This window comes from Hipposideros armiger, unplaced genomic scaffold (assembly GCF_001890085.2).
Source record: "Hipposideros armiger isolate ML-2016 unplaced genomic scaffold, ASM189008v1 scaffold_66, whole genome shotgun sequence".
NCBI lineage: Eukaryota > Metazoa > Chordata > Mammalia > Chiroptera > Hipposideridae > Hipposideros > Hipposideros armiger.
The window spans coordinates 3,749,743-3,765,879 of record NW_017731416.1 but is presented as its reverse complement, the minus strand read 5'-3'; the positions used below and the strand labels follow the sequence as shown (position 1 = coordinate 3,765,879).

General features: G+C 56.2%; 1 protein-coding gene across 3 annotated transcripts; it reads left to right on the top strand.

Moving 5' to 3' along the window:
• The first annotated feature begins 6 nt into the window (after positions 1 to 6).
• PDLIM4 (PDZ and LIM domain 4) lies at positions 7 to 14,446 on the top strand. 3 transcript variants are annotated; one of them, XM_019642199.1, is made up of 7 exons: positions 7 to 103; positions 4,755 to 4,906; positions 8,591 to 8,672; positions 13,075 to 13,256; positions 13,445 to 13,608; positions 13,894 to 14,011; positions 14,134 to 14,446. In XM_019642199.1, exons 1-7 carry the CDS (start codon positions 11 to 13, stop codon positions 14,336 to 14,338), a joined length of 996 nt encoding a protein of 331 aa, XP_019497744.1. In that variant the 5' UTR covers positions 7 to 10; the 3' UTR covers positions 14,339 to 14,446. The 3 variants fall into 3 exon arrangements, with proteins under 3 accessions (XP_019497744.1, XP_019497746.1, XP_019497745.1); XM_019642200.1 differs by lacking the exon at positions 7 to 103 and adding an exon at positions 855 to 1,044; XM_019642201.1 differs by lacking the exon at positions 13,894 to 14,011 and having other exon boundaries at positions 14,134 to 14,305.
• Positions 14,447 to 16,137: the final 1,691 nt, after the last annotated feature.

Genomic DNA, 16,137 nt, shown 5'->3' with positions numbered 1-16,137 from the left:
CAAGCCCGCGATGCCCCACTCCGTGACCCTACGCGGCCCTTCGCCCTGGGGCTTCCGCCTGGTGGGCGGCCGGGACTTCAGCGCACCTCTCACCATCTCGCGGGTGAGTCTGGCGGCCATGGGGTGGTGGGGCGGACCTAGACCTGAGACCTAGTTCTCCCGGTCCACCCGGGACCAGGATCCCCGACGTCCTTGAGTCTCGAAGGCCAAGGGTTGACCTGGGTGACCCTTGGTCACCCAGAATGTAGAGGAGGCCTCCAGGCAGGGCAGATCGTCCCAACCCCCTTTCTTCCCTCCCACTGGGCCTGCCTTCCCTACCCCTTGGAGGATCGCCCCAAGACTTCACACACTAGTCTCCTTGCTGGCCTCTTTTTGGGGGTGTCTCTGCAGGCCAGGGAAGACCGCAGTTATATGTCAGGGGTCTGGGCAGATCTACAGAAGCTCAGAAATGCTGCTTAGAACACAGCCTGAAGATTTGGGGCAAAATGATTGAGAGCCCCCTTCCCCTATCAAGGGTCCCCGCCAGTAGAACTGGGGTATCCAGAGAGGTCTGGGGTCCTTCCTGAATCTGAAAAGAGAAAGATCCATCCACTTCCCTACTCTGGTTTTGCTCAGTCTCTCATCAATGACCTCAGTTGACCTAAGGGAAAGTGACCAGGAGGAGTTTTTTGTTTCCAGGAGAAGGAGAGACTTGACTATGAGCTCTCCCCACAAGACAGCACAAGGCCAGGGGCCAGGATAGCCTCAGCCCACTTCCTCAAGGTTCCAGGGCCATGCACTGTCCCAGACTGAGGACAGAGGGGAAAGAGGAGGGGACACCTGGGCGGTGGCTAATCTGAGGAGGGCAGAGGAGCAGAGGACAGGGCTCGGGCACGGTCAGAGGGGCTGCCCATTCTGAGGGAGACGGGATCCTGGCCCAGTCTTGTGGTCCCATAGTTTGAAGGGCCAGAAGAGGGGACTCAGACCCTGCCCCTGGGTGTCCCAGCCTAGGGGACAGAAGAGAAAAGAACCCAGGCTCTGTCCTTGGGGGCTCCCAGTCTGGAGGTAAGAGAGAAAGGGTCCTGGGGCCATCTGAGAGCCATCCCTTGCCCCCACACAGCTGCTCTGGCCTTCGGGGGCCTGTGTCAGGGGAACTGAGAACCACCTTCCCCCACCCTACCACTACCTCTAGCCATGGGGACTGGACCAAGCAGGCTGGGTTTTCAGACCCTTCTTCCCAGTTCTTGGGAGGGGAGTGGGCACCCGGTGGAATGTGGAATCTTGGAATCCCATTTCTGGGGGCTAGGGTGACAGGCAGGCCCAGCTGTCCTGGGAGACTTCCCACATCTGCCCTCACCCCACACCACCAGGTCCTTGGGGCTGACTGAGGTAGGCCTTCAACACATCCGGGAGCTTTGCATCTCTCATTTCCCGGAGGGAGCCCTGCTGGGGGTGGTGTGAATGTGAGTGTCTGCGTGTGTGTGTGTGTGTGTGTGTGTGTGTGTGTGTGTGTGTGTGTGATGCTGTGTGTCCGCAGAGGTGGGCTGGTGGGGGTGCTAGGCCAGCCGGCAGGCCAGGCACCCTGGGCGTGAGGCCGCTGACAGGCTCAGTGGCAGCGGCTGACGGCCGCAGGCGGCAGGGAGCAGAGACATCTGTTGCCCACGCGGCTGCCTGCCGCCGAGGAAAGGCCTCCACACGTCACAGCAGCAGCAGTGGCGGCCTTGTTTGGAGCTGATCGGGATGCAGGCCCCAGGCAGGCAGGCAGGCAGGCTGGAATAGGGTTTGCCAGGAAGAACCCCCCTTGTTCCCCAAAGTCACACGGCTGTAGCTCAGGCCTGAGGAGCCAGGATGGCTGAGCCGGGGTTTGGGTGGGATCTGAGGAGATTTACGGGGCTAGGAGACACAGGCCACGGCTTGCCCAGCAGGTACCTCAAGGAGAGGTCTGCAGACACTGACAATAAGTGGGAGTGTCCTCACCAAGGAGGTTCAAGACCCAACCCTCCCATGCTTGAGGGCTCCCCTCACCCAGTGGGGACGGCCACATTCAGACAGGGAGGAGGCTGGTTGCCTGGCAGAGTTGGGGCCTTGCACCTCAGCCCATGAAGACTCAGGAAGCTCCCCAAGAACACTGTCTAGGGTTTCTTCCCCACAAACTAGATTGCTGGCTTTGGAGCATCCAGAGTTCCAGGCCCCACCCTAAAGGGTGTTGGTCCCATCTCCCCAGCAACCAGTGCCTGGAATGAGCACCACCATGTGCCCAACCCCCCTGTGGGAACTTTTTGCCCTGATCACCTAAGATAGTCCTCACAAAAGTGCTTAGAACTAAAGACTCCCTCTGATCTCACGTTATAGATGGGGACACTGAGGCTCAGAGAGGCTAAGGTGATGTACCCAGAGAAGCAGAGCAGGGGGCAGGAATCCAGGCCTGTATGGAGCTTGCTGTGACTGTGCGGAACAATATGGCACCTGACTCTCTAGGGTGGAGTGGAGCAGGGGTTGAGGATATAGCTGCTACAGGTGAGGGGGCTGGTTCACGCCCCAGCCTCCCAGCTGACTCACTGCTCCCCTCTCCCTTCCTTCTGTCTGTTTACTCTGCGCTTAGTAGCCAGAGGGATCTGCTTCGATTCAACTCTGTCCTATGACTTCCCTGCTTAGAACCCTCCATGGTTCCCATCCACCCAGGAGAAATGCAAGTTTCTCACCTGAGCCTACAAGGCCCACAAGTCTGGCCCCTGCTCCTTCTCTAACTTTATCTCTTCTACTCTCTCCTCACTAAGGATGCTTCTTGGGCCACAGGAGCCTGCTATTACTTTCTCTCTCCCAGATAAGCCGTTATACATGCTAATCCTTCCCCTGGGACATTCTCCCCTGGGGCACTCTCTCCCCTGCCTCCCTTTTTGCAAAAAAGCACACTGTAGTTAAGAGCATAGGACTTGGAGCCAGTTGGTCTGGATTGAAATTCTAGCTTCCATTTATCAATTGAATGTCCTTCTGTACTTCTCTGGGCCTCAGTCATCTCATCTAGCAAATGGGCTTGCCTTGGGGATTAATGAGACAATGCATGGAAAAGCAACCGTTGGGAGAGTCACCGTTTCCTGGCCTCTAGCCCTCTCTGACCAGAACTCTCTGGGCTAGTGGAGCTGGCAGAGTTTCAGCCACCTCTGCTTTCGAGAACTTCCCCCACCCACAGGGGCCTGAATGCGCCCTTGTGCTGACTGAGTCATCCTGCAGCTAGCCGGCCCCCTGAGGAAAAAGACTCCTCTCTCCAGCGTGGGGACTGGGGCAAGGTGCCCCTCCCCCAAGCCTCTTTTCTTTTTGTCTGTAAATAGGGTTGAGAATGCCTCTGTCTCATCAGGTGCTTTGAGAGGTTGCCTTTAGCTAGTTATGGGTAAAGCACTGAGCCCAGGCAATGTCACAGAGCAGGTTTCCATGAAGAAGAGGGGGCCTGGAGCAGGGCGCTGATGAGGGGGTGGGATGGAGCCAACTGGGCGCCTCCTCCAGGAGGACAGGCCCGTGCAGGTGCCCAGGCCCTACGAGTGAACATTAATGGTGGCTGGTGGCTGAAGGTGTCATGCTCCAGAAGAACATTCCTTGGGGCAGCCTATTTCAGGGCAGGTCAGCTCGGGCAATGCCCACACCAGTACTCCAGCCAAGGAGCTGCCAGCACCTCATCTTTGTCCACTCACTACTGAGAACTGGCTAAGCTGAGCCTGGTCAGGCTTCCAGGAGCTCCCACCCCCACGAATAGAAACAGGGTCCCTGGCAGCTCCTGAGGCACAGCTTGGCACTGCTTGAGAGGCTGGGTAAGAACGAGGGTGCCTAAAGTGTATTCCCAAAGGCTGTGGCAAGACCGGGGGCAGTGAAGGATGCCCTGTTGCCTGAATTTCCCTGAGCTGCTTACTTAGGCCTCCCTGTGATCCCATCCCCAACCTCATGTGGTCCTGATCAGGGGACCAACATTGTAAGAGATCCCAGATGTGAACCCTGCTTGACCCTCTGGGGTCAATAGTAATACTGGGGTGGCCTGAGTGAGTGCCTGTCCTGCAGAGGAAGTAGAGGTGAAATTGACCCAGGAGTGCAGGCTGGCAGCTGGAAGTAGATGGCCCTGGACCTGTCAGGGGAGGTGATGACTCAGACCTAGAAGGAAGCACTAACAGTGTTAAGGGAGCCAAGTGGTACAGGAGATGCACAGGGAACTGTGAGAGCCCAGAGGAGAGGCTCCCAGGGGAAGCGGCTTCTCTGCTGAGACCTGAAGGATGAGGAAGAGAGCTGGTAATTAGGGTTTGGGGGCAAGGGAAAGGATGTTTTAGGTAAAGGGAACAGCATTTGTGGAAGGGTGGAGGTGAGAGATACCTGGTGCCCGTGAGTACTCCCTGGACATTCAGATTGTCTGGATAGAGTGTGGGTGGGTGGAGGTGAATGTGGATGGGGATGAGAGGAAACAGGTAGGGAGCCAAGGTCGCTAAGGGTTGGAATGTTGGGTCAAGGGATTGCTATGAGGTCTGGCTGGGTGGGGCACTGTCTACGTAGGGTATTTGTGGCATGTCCATGCTTTGTATGTATCTAGGGGCACATGTGTCCCTATCTATCCCTTTCATGTCCTTGGGTACATTTACAGGCTGCAGGAGTGACATCCCAGCCCAGAGGAAGTCCCTCTCGTATGCCTTCACACCCTACCAGGACCTCCAAGTGCTGGAGTTGCTTGTGTTTAGAGCAGGGCTGCAGCAAGGCCATACAATGACCAATCCCCAGTCATCTGACTTGTCAACCCACAGGTCCATGCTGGCAGCAAGGCCGCACTGGCTGCCCTGTGCCCTGGAGACCTGATCCAGGCCATCAATGGTGAGAGCACAGAGCTCATGACACACCTGGAGGCTCAGAACCGCATCAAAGGCTGCCATGACCACCTCACGCTCTCTGTGAGCAGGTACGCATGGGGCAGGCTAGACCAGGAGAATGGGGGGCAGAGGGTGAATTTAAAGGCAGGAGAAGTTAAGCGTGCCCAGCATCCTAGGTGAGCTGGGCCTTGCACAGCCTCTCTGCCTCAGCTCCTGGGCACCCCAGTTCGAAGGGGTAGTGCTTTCACGGGGGCCTGGCAGATGCTGAATATGGGGGTGGCTTAAGAAGGGAAGAAGTTCTCTTTTAACTCAGGGCTGGAAGTATGTTGGGGGACTTATGGCAGGGGGGAAATAGCCCAAAATCAGCGCTGAAATAAGACATGGAGTAGCCTGGGGTGGGGGGGGAGCATGGGTAGTGTCATCAATCTTTCCCCACCCCTGAGTGACCAGCTTGATGACCATTTCAAAGAAGTTTCTTATCTAACACCTTGTTTAACTCTCAAACCAACTTGATAAGGTAAAATGTTATATAATCTCCACTTTACAGGTGAGACAACTAGGCTCAGCAAGACTAGAGGGTGCTTAAAGCCACACAGCGAGGGAGTTGGGAAGCAAAATTTGACCTCAAGTCCTTCTCACTCCCAGACTGCACTCTTATGTGGCTGCTGACCACTCCTACCAGCACCACAACTGCTCTGCCTCAGCTATCCCTGCTACAGCCTGTGTTTCTGCCCTGGTTAAATCTGGATGCCATGGACTGTGTCATGCTATACAGCCCATCATGAAAGGGAGGACTGGGGGTCACCAAGCCCCATCTGTGCCCTGTAGATGGTCTGGGATGGAAGTTCTACTTGGGGTATCTCCAGCTTTGCTTAGGTTCTTTGTTCAGCTCTGATGGCAGTTGGCTGGGTCCTGGCTGAGTGGGATCTCCCTGCCCCCCGTCCTGCCTGGATTTAGAGAAGTCAGACATAACTGCTGAGCTCTGCCACATTCACTGCTCACAGGGACTTTCCATGACCCCCTCTGGGTGTGTGTGGGAGAAGCTTCCCCAAACCACAACACAGCTAATCATGCCTTAGACATGGCAGGATGGGGGGTGATCCATTGGCTCGGAGCCATTAAACATGGTGGGAAGGCTTCTGAATTCGCCCGTTTGTGTCTGGCCCAGGTCCAGGTCCCGTAGCTGTACCTTCGGTGGTAAGTGGGCCCATCTGGAAGTGAGGAGGCCCCAGACTGGCAGTTGAGCAGAGCTGGTCCTCATCCAGACTCTGTAGGTCTTAGGTACCCCCAGATGACCTCTGTGAGCCTGGGGTTCCTCCATAAAGCAGGATCACATTCATCACCCTCTCCCAGACTGAGGTACAGGCTGGCTGGGGGAAACATCGGCACTCTGCCCACGAATGGCCTCTGAGGTCGTCCCTTGGCTGGGTTCCTGCCTGACTCACCTCTGGCCTTGACTCTCGTGGCCGAACAAGGGAAGCCCTGGTGGTAGTGTTAGAGGTGGGGGTGGGGAGGCTCACAGCGGGGCTGAATCAGGAGGTTTCCAGAGAGAATGATGTTAGGGCAGAGTGGCAGGGTCGGGGCAGGGTGGAGGGGCCGTTTCCTTCCTTCCTTCCTTCCCTGGTCATTTGTTCCAAACCAGGCATTAATGGAGCCAGGGGTCCACTGACCTGTTCTGCTCTGGGCGTTTCAGCCCCCAGATGCTGCCTGGCCATGGAGCAGGTGTGAGCACACTCTCTCCTCTCACAGTTCCAGTCCCAGCTCTGCACTTGTGAACTGCTGTCCTCCAGCAAGTGATTTAATCTCAGAGCCCTTAGCTTCCTCAGCTCCAAAAGCGGGGCTGTCTTGTGATCTGGGGATTGAGTGACGATGACGTACCAGGTCTGTTTGGTTAGAGTGAATCCTGGGGTCCTGTCCTCCAGCCCCTATCCCCAATTCTCACACATATAGATTCTGGGTTATCAAGACATGGGGGTCACCTAGACCCTCTGGGCCAGCGTCTCTTCTCCTGGGCATCTTCTCATCTGCAAGGCCTCTGACCCTGCTCTCTGTCCTGCCTGCTGTGCCAGGACCTATGCTATGGGTAGACCCGCCCCCCCCCAACATGGGCTCTACCCAGACCAGCGTCCCTGCCTGGCTTCTTGTGTGCAGAGGGCTCTAACCCTCCACAGACATCTCCACAGGATGAAAAGTGAAGGCCCAGTGTTCCTGTTATGCTTATTTTGTCTGGAACTTAAAGCCTGGTGTCCAGCAATTCAAGCTAACCCACACTTTCTGGGCATGTTCTGTAGGTCCAGGACCTTTCTGGCATCAGCTCCAACCCTGGGGCTTCTGGTGGGGCCTCTATCGCCCATTATGTGTGGTACAAGATGCATTTGCACAGCCTACCCTTTGGCTGTCATTTTGCTTAAAGATGGCGGATGGAGCCACCTGCCCAGCCTGAAATGGAGGCCTGGAGATGGAGGTGGACACGAGAATAAGCCCTTCAATCTGATCTGATACCTTGAGCCACTCTCCTGGCCCTGGGTCCTTTGTGCCCTCTGACCTTCAGACCTCAGGCTTGTACTTCTTTTCCGGGCAGAACTTCAGGGAAATATGAGGCCAGATAGCCACCTGAGATGTTCTAGACTCACCCCAGCAGAGTTCTGAGTGGGTGGAGGCCACAGTGAGAGCTGTAAGTTGGGGGAGTCACTTGGGAGCCTGGCTGAGGAGGCCGGAGCCAGATGCCAGCGGGGGTGGTGGTGTCCCGGAGCAGTAAAGCCTTGGTGCCGCAGACCTCTGGAAGGCTGTGTGGGAGAGAGGTAGCCTGAAGGGGGGTCAAGGAATGGGCAGAGATGAGGAAGTGCAGAGTGAGTGTGGACTACAGGTGTAGACAGATTGCTAAAACCCTCTGCCGAGTTGGGGAGAGAGGTAAGGTTGAGCTGCTGGTCCAGTGATGAGACCTAGAGAAGCCCCAGGAGGCCTTTTGGGGTGGAGTGGGAACATTATGCCCCTTTGATCTAAGCAGCCTCACTTACTCTCCCACTCTTCAGTCCAAGGTCCATGCACCCTCCTGACCTGCCTTCTCCCAGGGCTACTAAGTGGCAGGACTGGGCCCCAGGCCTGTAGCCTCTCGGCCCTGTCTGCCCTGCTTATGGCAGGTTTATGATGTTTTTCTTCCTCCTGAGTGGTGTTTGGCTTTTGGTTTCTATGGTGAAGTAGGAATTTCCTAATGGCCTGTTTCCCATCTGGGCTGGGCAGACATTGGTGATGACTCTGCCGGCAGCAGGAGGAGGGAGGCTCACCCCTCAGAGTCTCTATTCAACCTCCCCCAGAGCCTGTGGGTGCCTGACCCCCAGGCCTGGCTGGAGGCTGTGGACAGAAAGGGATGGATGAGGGGATGCACTCCTAGCTGATGCAAGTGTGAGCCCTGGCTCGCCCTGCCAGGAGCTGGCTCTCTTATTACTGAGCTCCCATAGGCCACTGAGAAGGTCGAAGAGCGGGGAAGCTACAGCTCCTCTATAGAAACCAAACCGCAGAGGAATGGAGTAGCTGGTGGGGAAGGGACACACAGCCCCGTCCCAGGTGAGTGGCAAATCTAGAGTTGTGTCTCCTTGCTACAGCAACCGCCATTCTAGTGCAGGGGAAAGCACTGGTGTGTCCTTCGCTGTGCAGGGTGCCAGGCCTGGTCCTGGGTGGCTCTGGGCCTAGAGCCCGGCCCCTCTTGGTCCTGGTTCCCAGGCATGGTGGGCATAGTAAGCAGATATATCTGACCATCCTAATTCCTGCCACAGGCCTGAAGGCAAGAGCTGGCCCAGTGCCCCAGATGACAGCAAGGCTCAGGCACACAGGATCCACATTGACCCTGAGGCCCAGGTATGTACATATTCAGAGCAAGCCCAGGGCAGAGGGGCCAGGCCTGGTCCACAGGTTTAACTGCATTGGATGTCCTCAGCATTGGAGGCTCTCAGATGCCCAAGCCAGACTGAAGCAGAAGGCTTCTCTGGGTCACGCCCATGCCCCATCCTATGCTCCCCAGGTGATGGGTACCTGCTAGGGGCTGTGCCTATACCCCAGGTAGTCCTGGATTCTGAAACAAAGGTGTCTGTGGTGAGGAGGGACTGGGCCAGGCCTTGGCTCAGGGCTACCACCCTCCCAGCTGGGCTTCACTCCGATGCTCAGTGATACCAGACCAGGAGGAAGTCCCCAGGCTTGGGGGTGGGCTGGGGGGGATAACCTCATGTGGAGCGACCTCAGGCAACGGGGCACTCTTCTGTCTCATCATAGCCTTAGGCACCCACCTGGCCAGAGCCCACCTCAGGTCACAAGGCTGACCTTAGAATGTAAGGCACTCCCTTGCCCTATCCAAAGCTGAGGTTTTCTCTTGGCCATCCTGTGATTGCACCTAGCAGACCTCAGGCTACAGGCCCATCTGTGTATGACAGGAGTCACAGCTCTGTTGCCATCCCCAAGGATAGCGAGGGGGCCAGGCTGCTGTGGGAGCTCATTTTGCCATGGGCTAGAGGAACAGCCAGTGGGCAAGACTGAGGTACCCAGGGCCAGGTCGACATCTGTGCCACAGAGTTTGGGCAAGGTGGAGACTGGCCTGGTGTGTGATGGAGCCAGGACCCTGGGCCTGCTTGTGTCCACTCTCTTGCCGTGGAGGCTTCGCTGTATCAGAGGGAAGGATCTACTGTGGCTTCTCCCTTACCATCTATCCCAGTCCTCTTCTCGCTTTGACATTTGTTCCCTACCTTGTCTTTACTGGCATTCCTGAGGCCAGATGCTTACCACATACCAGGGAGTGCCTGTTCTGGAGGGAAGAGGCACTTAGCAGTTCTGGGATGGTAGAAACCAGGGGCCTATGGAGTCCAGAGTAGACATTTGACTCTTTCAAGGGATCAAAGAGGGCTTCCTGGAAGAGGGGGTATCCAAGCCAAGACCTGAAGGCCTAGGAAGAATAAGGCAGGGGAAAGGGTGTGGACAGAAGAAGTGTGTCTGGAAGCACATACAAAGGCCCAGAGGTGAGACTGTGCACCATAGATTCAGAGGAAAGAAAGGTCCCAGAGAGTGAAGTTAGAGGTGAGGGGTGAGGTGATGGGGCAGGGCCACCAAGAAGCTCTTGGTTTCCTCTATGCAGGACCTCAGCATGTAGGGTCATGGCCTCCTGGGCCTGCTTATGTCCATTCTGTTCTTGCAGAGATTCGTGGCCACACCTGTGCTTGGGAAGCTTGCTCTGGTAGAGTCCCATGGACCCAAGGCCCATGGAGTGGGGACGGGGGAGGAGGGGATAGACAAATCCGCCATGCTTGACATGGGCCAGGCAGCGGGGAGCAGCATAGTGCAGGCCCCCAGCTCATTTATGAGGCTCAATGCCAGGATGGATAGGACAAAGGGGACTGAGCTTGCTCTGTTCAGTGCTCCAGTAGAGGCTCAGGGCCAGGAGGCCTGGGGGTTCTGAGGGCTGGAGAGCAACTCCGCCTGCCCCCACATGTTCCCTTACCGACCTCCTCCTTGAGGACCTGGCTGCTCAGGGTGGAAGCAGAGGGATTTTCCACAAGCAACAGGGCAGCCCCTCAGCTGCGGCCTTCCTTTTGTACTTAAAAGGTCATGAGCTCCATGGGTGGCGAAAGGAACACCCTCACCCAGCCCTTGCAGGGCTGTATCCTCAGTAACACAGACACAGGGCCCATTGTCCCACACTGCGCCCACTCTCTGCCTGCAGTGGGGAGGAGGGTGGGCCCAGCTGGAGCCATCAGAGGAGGAGAAAACCACAGTTGGCCCTAAGACCAGCACAAGGAACTCTGGCACGCACCCCCAAGTGGGATGTGACAGGACCAAGTGGAGCTTCAGGCCCACATTCCACGTGGGGTTATAGAAGACTTTCCTGTCAGGCCTCACATGGGAACGCAGGAGGCACCTGGCACAGCCCAGACTGGAGGAAGGATGGTGATAAGGAAAAGTTTCCTGGAGAGGATGGCATTTAAGCTGAGAACCAGGTGATGGATTAAGGGAACACGCAGCCTGTTCCCTCCAGACTGACAGAGAGCTGGAGCTTGGCCTCTGGGAGGTGCCACCTGCTCATCTATTCTCAGCATCCACCTACATCCTAGCTGAGTGTCCCACATTCTGATCACAGTCATGTGGGAGCTGATGAGCAAGCAGGCAGTCATGTCCATTCTGCTGACTAACCCGCTGAGGCTTCAACAACCCAATCAGCAGCTGCTAGGTCCTCAGAGACGGGGAGCACATGGGACACACCACGCAGAGAGGGGAATCCAGGAATGGGGCTCGGGAACACCCATGATAGCCATTCCCCCAACAAGCATTTGCTGTGTGCCAGGCACTATGCTAAGTACTTTGTATGCAACTGTCTATTTTTATCCCTACAAGGAACTTATGATATTGAGACCATATTCCCCGTTTCACAGATGAAGAAACTGAGGTTCAGAGAAGGGAAGTGACTTGCTCAGTTAGTGAGTGATAGAATTGAGCCTAAACCGAGACCAAGGCCACCATGTGCGCCCTAACCAGTGAGTTCAGACCTAGAGAGGCCACTGCATGGGTGGCTGTGGGAGGGGAATGGCTCTGATGACCCTGCAATAGACTCTCACACCCTGCTGCGAGGGGTGAGTGAGGGCCTCCTTCCTTCAGATCGCCCTGACTTCCCCTTCCTGTTGAAGCCTCCTCTATACCCAGCCCGGCCCGGCCCTGCCCCCATGGCCCATGGCCCATCTGGTCCCCATTAAAGGACAGGCCAGCTTGCCTGCCTGCCTGCCCTGCAGACACATGTGCGAGAGTGCTCGGGTTTCTCAGGGGCTCTTGTTGGGCCCAATGGGAATGAGGGTTTTCCTCCTGCTGTTGCCTCCTTGATGGGGGCCCACCCAGGCAGTGAGAGACCCTCCCCTTTTTCTGTTGTAGTGGGGGAAGTGGGGTCGCCACCGCCACTCAGCTACTGGTCCATTCATTCCTCAAGCTCCCACTTAGCTCAGAGTCTGTAAACAGCAGGGGCAGTTGGGGTAAAGCCCTGCAGGCTTGACTGTGCCCCATTGCTGGCGGCTGCCTGACTCCAAGCCTGGCTCTTTTCCCCTACGTTGGGCATCCTTTCCTCCCCACCTAGCCTCCATGTCCACACTGTAGAGCAGAGGGGAAATTTACATGTCTCCTCCCAGCCTCAGGCTAGGACCACCTTCACAGCCTGGACCCTCTGGCCCCACCCTAAAGTCACGCTGCTCAGGCCACCAACCTCTTCTCAGCCCTGGAGGCCACCATGGTCATCCCCAGGGTCACCAGCAGTGACTGAGTATATGTAACCATGCGTGTGTGACGGTGTATGTGGGCAGACTGGCTAGTGTGTGTTGTCTTCGTGCACGTGTATGTCTATAAATGTACTGTGAGAGTGCATGTGCCTGTGTTGCTGTGGACATATGCCTGCAAGCTAGGGGCAACATAGCCTGAACTTTGCAGGGACAGACATCCCCAGTCCCCATTCAAACACACCCAGAGATACTGCCCTGTTCTCATGGGCTGAGGAGGCATGTTCAGGGCACTCCTCCCCCAAATGTTTCAGCATGGCATCAGGCTGGCCATGGGGTCGTGGAGTGGGGAGCCTTGAGCCCTGGCCCAGCCTCTGCCCCCATTTTGCCTACAGAAGCCCACCATTTTGGCCTAGAAAGCAGAAAATGGGGGCAGAGGTACAAGCCTGGAGGGGACTGGCCTCTCAATGGCACCCTTGAACCTCAGCCTGGCCCCACCAAAGGGCCTTGGGCACAAAATGATTGATGACTCTTCCTGACTGCAAGATAGGAGTTCCTTCTTTGTGTTCCCAGCCCATCCGGTACCTAGCACAGTTCTGGGAGGTAGGAAGGTTTGGCACCAGGACCGCCTCTACAAGGAAGCCACACACTGCTCCAGCCACGCTGGCCTTAAAAGGCTTCTTGGGACGGTCCTGCCCCAACACCGTCCCTCATGGGCACTGGTGTTCAGAACCACCACAGGGCTCATGAGCCAAGACTGAGTCTCAGGCACTCAGGTTTTTGTGTCTGACTTTCCACAGGCGTTTCTCATTCCTGCAGGGGCTGAACCAAGCCCAAGGCTCAGCCCTTCCCCACAGATCCCCTCCCTGGCTGGGCACCATCGCCTGGAGATGCCAAAGCAGGAGTAGCTAGCCAACATCCAGGAAGGCCTGGCATAGCAGGGTAGGGGGAGGTGTACTAGGAATGGCCAGAGGCCCTACCCCAGAGGGTCTCCCAGTGCCTCAGGCCCCTCTCTCTTGTAGGATGGCAGTCCAGCGACCAGCAGGCGGCCCTCAGCCACAGGATTTGGGCCAGAAGATGGTAGGCCAGGCCTGGGATCTCCTTATGGGCAGCCACCTGGCCTCCCAGTCCCTCACAATGGCAGCAGCAGTGAGGCCACCTTATTGGCCCAGATGAGCACCCTGCACGTGTCTCCACCCCACAGGTAGTACTGAGACCGTGGCTTTTGCAGCCACACCTAGATATCATCTCACCAGGTCCCATCCTGACCCCTGACAATCACTGGTTCTCAACTGCTTGCATTCTGACCTATGAAACCTCACCAGACCCTTGAGCTGACAGATTGAAGGCTGGTACTGCAACCCTGTCCCTTCGTGCATCTCTTTCGCCCAGCACTGACCCAGCCAGAGTCCTCCCGCGGAACCGCGACTGCGGAGTCGACCTGGGCTCTGAGGTGTACAGGATGCTGCGGGAGCCGGCCGAGCCCCCAACTGCAGAGCCCAAGCAGTCAGGCTCCTTCCGCTACTTGCAGGGCATGCTGGAGGCCGGGGAGGGTGGTAAGACTCCCCGCCCTTACCCCACCTGCTTTCCCACTCCCTGAGGGCCCCCCCCAGCAGAACCGTGGCACCCCACGTCTTGCCTCCCAGCCATCCTCCCCTCCCCCAGCTCGTTGCAAAGTTCCCACACCTCTTGCTGCGCTCCAAACTCCCTCCCCAGTCTCTGTGTTGGTGGACCCAGAAGCAGGGTCCAGCCTCACACCCTGCAGAAGTGAAGTTTTTCCCTTTTCTGACCTCTGCCTGTCCTTCGCACCTGGCTCATGCCACCCGTGCCCCCACTTTTAGGGGAGCGGACGGGGCCTGGCGGCCCCCGAAACCTCAAACCCACGACTGGCAAGTTGGGCGCCCCGCTGAGTGGCCTGCAGGGGCTACCCGAGTGCACGCGCTGCGGCCACGGCATCGTGTGAGTACTCTCCCCTGCCTTCCCCACCCGGACCCCAGCTCTTCCGACCCTACCCGACGCCCTGGATAGGGCGTGCTGGCGAATCTGTCACCCCATGCTGTCCTCTGCCTGTCTCACATCAGGGGCACCATCGTCAAGGCACGGGACAAGCTATACCACCCCGAGTGCTTCATGTGCAGTGACTGCGGTCTGAATCTCAAGCAGCGCGGTTATTTCTTTCTGGACGAGCGGCTCTATTGCGAGAGCCACGCCAAAGCGCGCGTCAAGCCGCCCGAGGGCTACGATGTGGTGGCGGTGTACCCCAATGCCAAGGTGGAACTCGTCTGAGCCTCTTCCGGAACCTTTTGTCTCTGCTTCTTTTAATGCCCCCGCGCAGCCCATGTAAATATGTGTTTGCCCCTTGCCTTTCTAATAAACTCTGCTCAGCCCCGTCCAGGTCAGTGCTCTGGCCAGCCTCCCTCTAGCGTAAGCCATAGCTCCCAAGTGCAATCTCTGTTCAGGTGCCAAGCATGTTCTAGGCACTGAGTATTACGGGGAGCACGACAGGTGCTATGCTGTCCTCAAGGAGGCAACAGCCTGGGTGGATGGCAGACCTAAATCACAAGCGGCAATTCTATTCATGGGGAGGCGAGGTCTGAAGTGCTGTAAGGCGACGTTATTCCAAGGGGTCTGACCTGCATGGAGTCTGGGAAGGTGTCAGTCGAGAACTAAGGGATAAGGAGGAAGAGCTGTAAAGGGTAAAGAACTGTGTGCAAAGGTATGGCGAAGGAACCATAGACAGGAAAGGCCTCATCTGGCCACCAGCACTAGTGCAGGCAGCCCCTAGCAGCCGCAGGAGGGATTGTCCCACGGGATTTGTGACTCCGTGATCTCTCGTGGGCGGAATCTGCCTCCCCGTGTTCCAGACATTCTGCCTATTGGGGTTGTCCCTCTTTTCCCTCCGCGATCTCTTTTTCTTGCCCCTTCCGTTCTCTCCCCACCAGGGGGCGCGCGGGGAGAGGGAGAGGGGGGCGGGGAGAGAAGGGGGAGGTGGGAGGAAGAGAGAGAGGGGAAGATTTTAGAAAGAAAAGAACACTCGCCTAGGGCCGCACCCCTCCACGATGCTCTGTCTCCAAAACCGAGGGTAAACTCCACCCCTCTTCCCAGGCCCGGCGGGGAAGAGACTTTCATGGCTCGGTTGCACACGTCGGTACAGACTCGTGCTTTTTGAAAATATAAATGGTGTCAAAGCTGGTGAATTATGGCTGTTCACACCAGAGGACGCGTACTGGATTCTGGGTCACATGCATTTACCCTCTCAGCTTGCTCGGGACAGGAAGCAGCCTCGTTTATTTAGTCCCAGTTTGTTTAGTGAACCCCCATTAATGTACGTTTATCCTATTTTCAACTTTGTACTATTGCAAACCACAAAAGACTGTTATCAATTCACACTCTCACCATCAGCACACGACAGTATCCATTTCCTCATGCGCTTGCCAACACAGGGCATTATCTTTTTTTCTCTTTTTTTTTCGTTTTTGCCAAACTGATAAGTAAAACACGACCAGTAGTTGCTTTAAGTTGCATTTCTCTGATTACCAGTGGTGAGCATTCACTCAGCAAACATTTATTGTGTTTGTTGGTGGGGGCTGAGCGGACAGCGGGGAACAGAATGCTCTCCATCCAAGAATTCTTGTGTGAATTGCTCTAAACCCTTCACTCTTTTTTCTCAAGCTTTAACTTCTTAATGATGGAATTTTTCATACTTTTGTAAGAATCATTGTTACTGGACTCTATCCCACTGGTCTATTTCCGTATTCCTGTGACAGTATCACATTGGTTTAACTACTACCGTTTTAGAGTTTAATATGCCAATCTCTCCTTGTTCTTCGTTTACAAACATGTCAAGGCTATTCGTATACATCCAATTGTCAGAGGTTTAGATTCAATACGTCAGGCTCCGGAAACAAACAAACCTCTTTGAACCGTGACGGGTTGCCCTGACTACAGAGTCACTTGGTGAGGACTGGCATAGAGTCCTTTCCTCCCGGGGAATACTGCGATCCGTGCTTATAGTGCCATTTTTTCAGGTGCCGGTACGCATTCTCGTCCATTTCAATTTGTTTTCTTCTCGTAGATCTTATGTT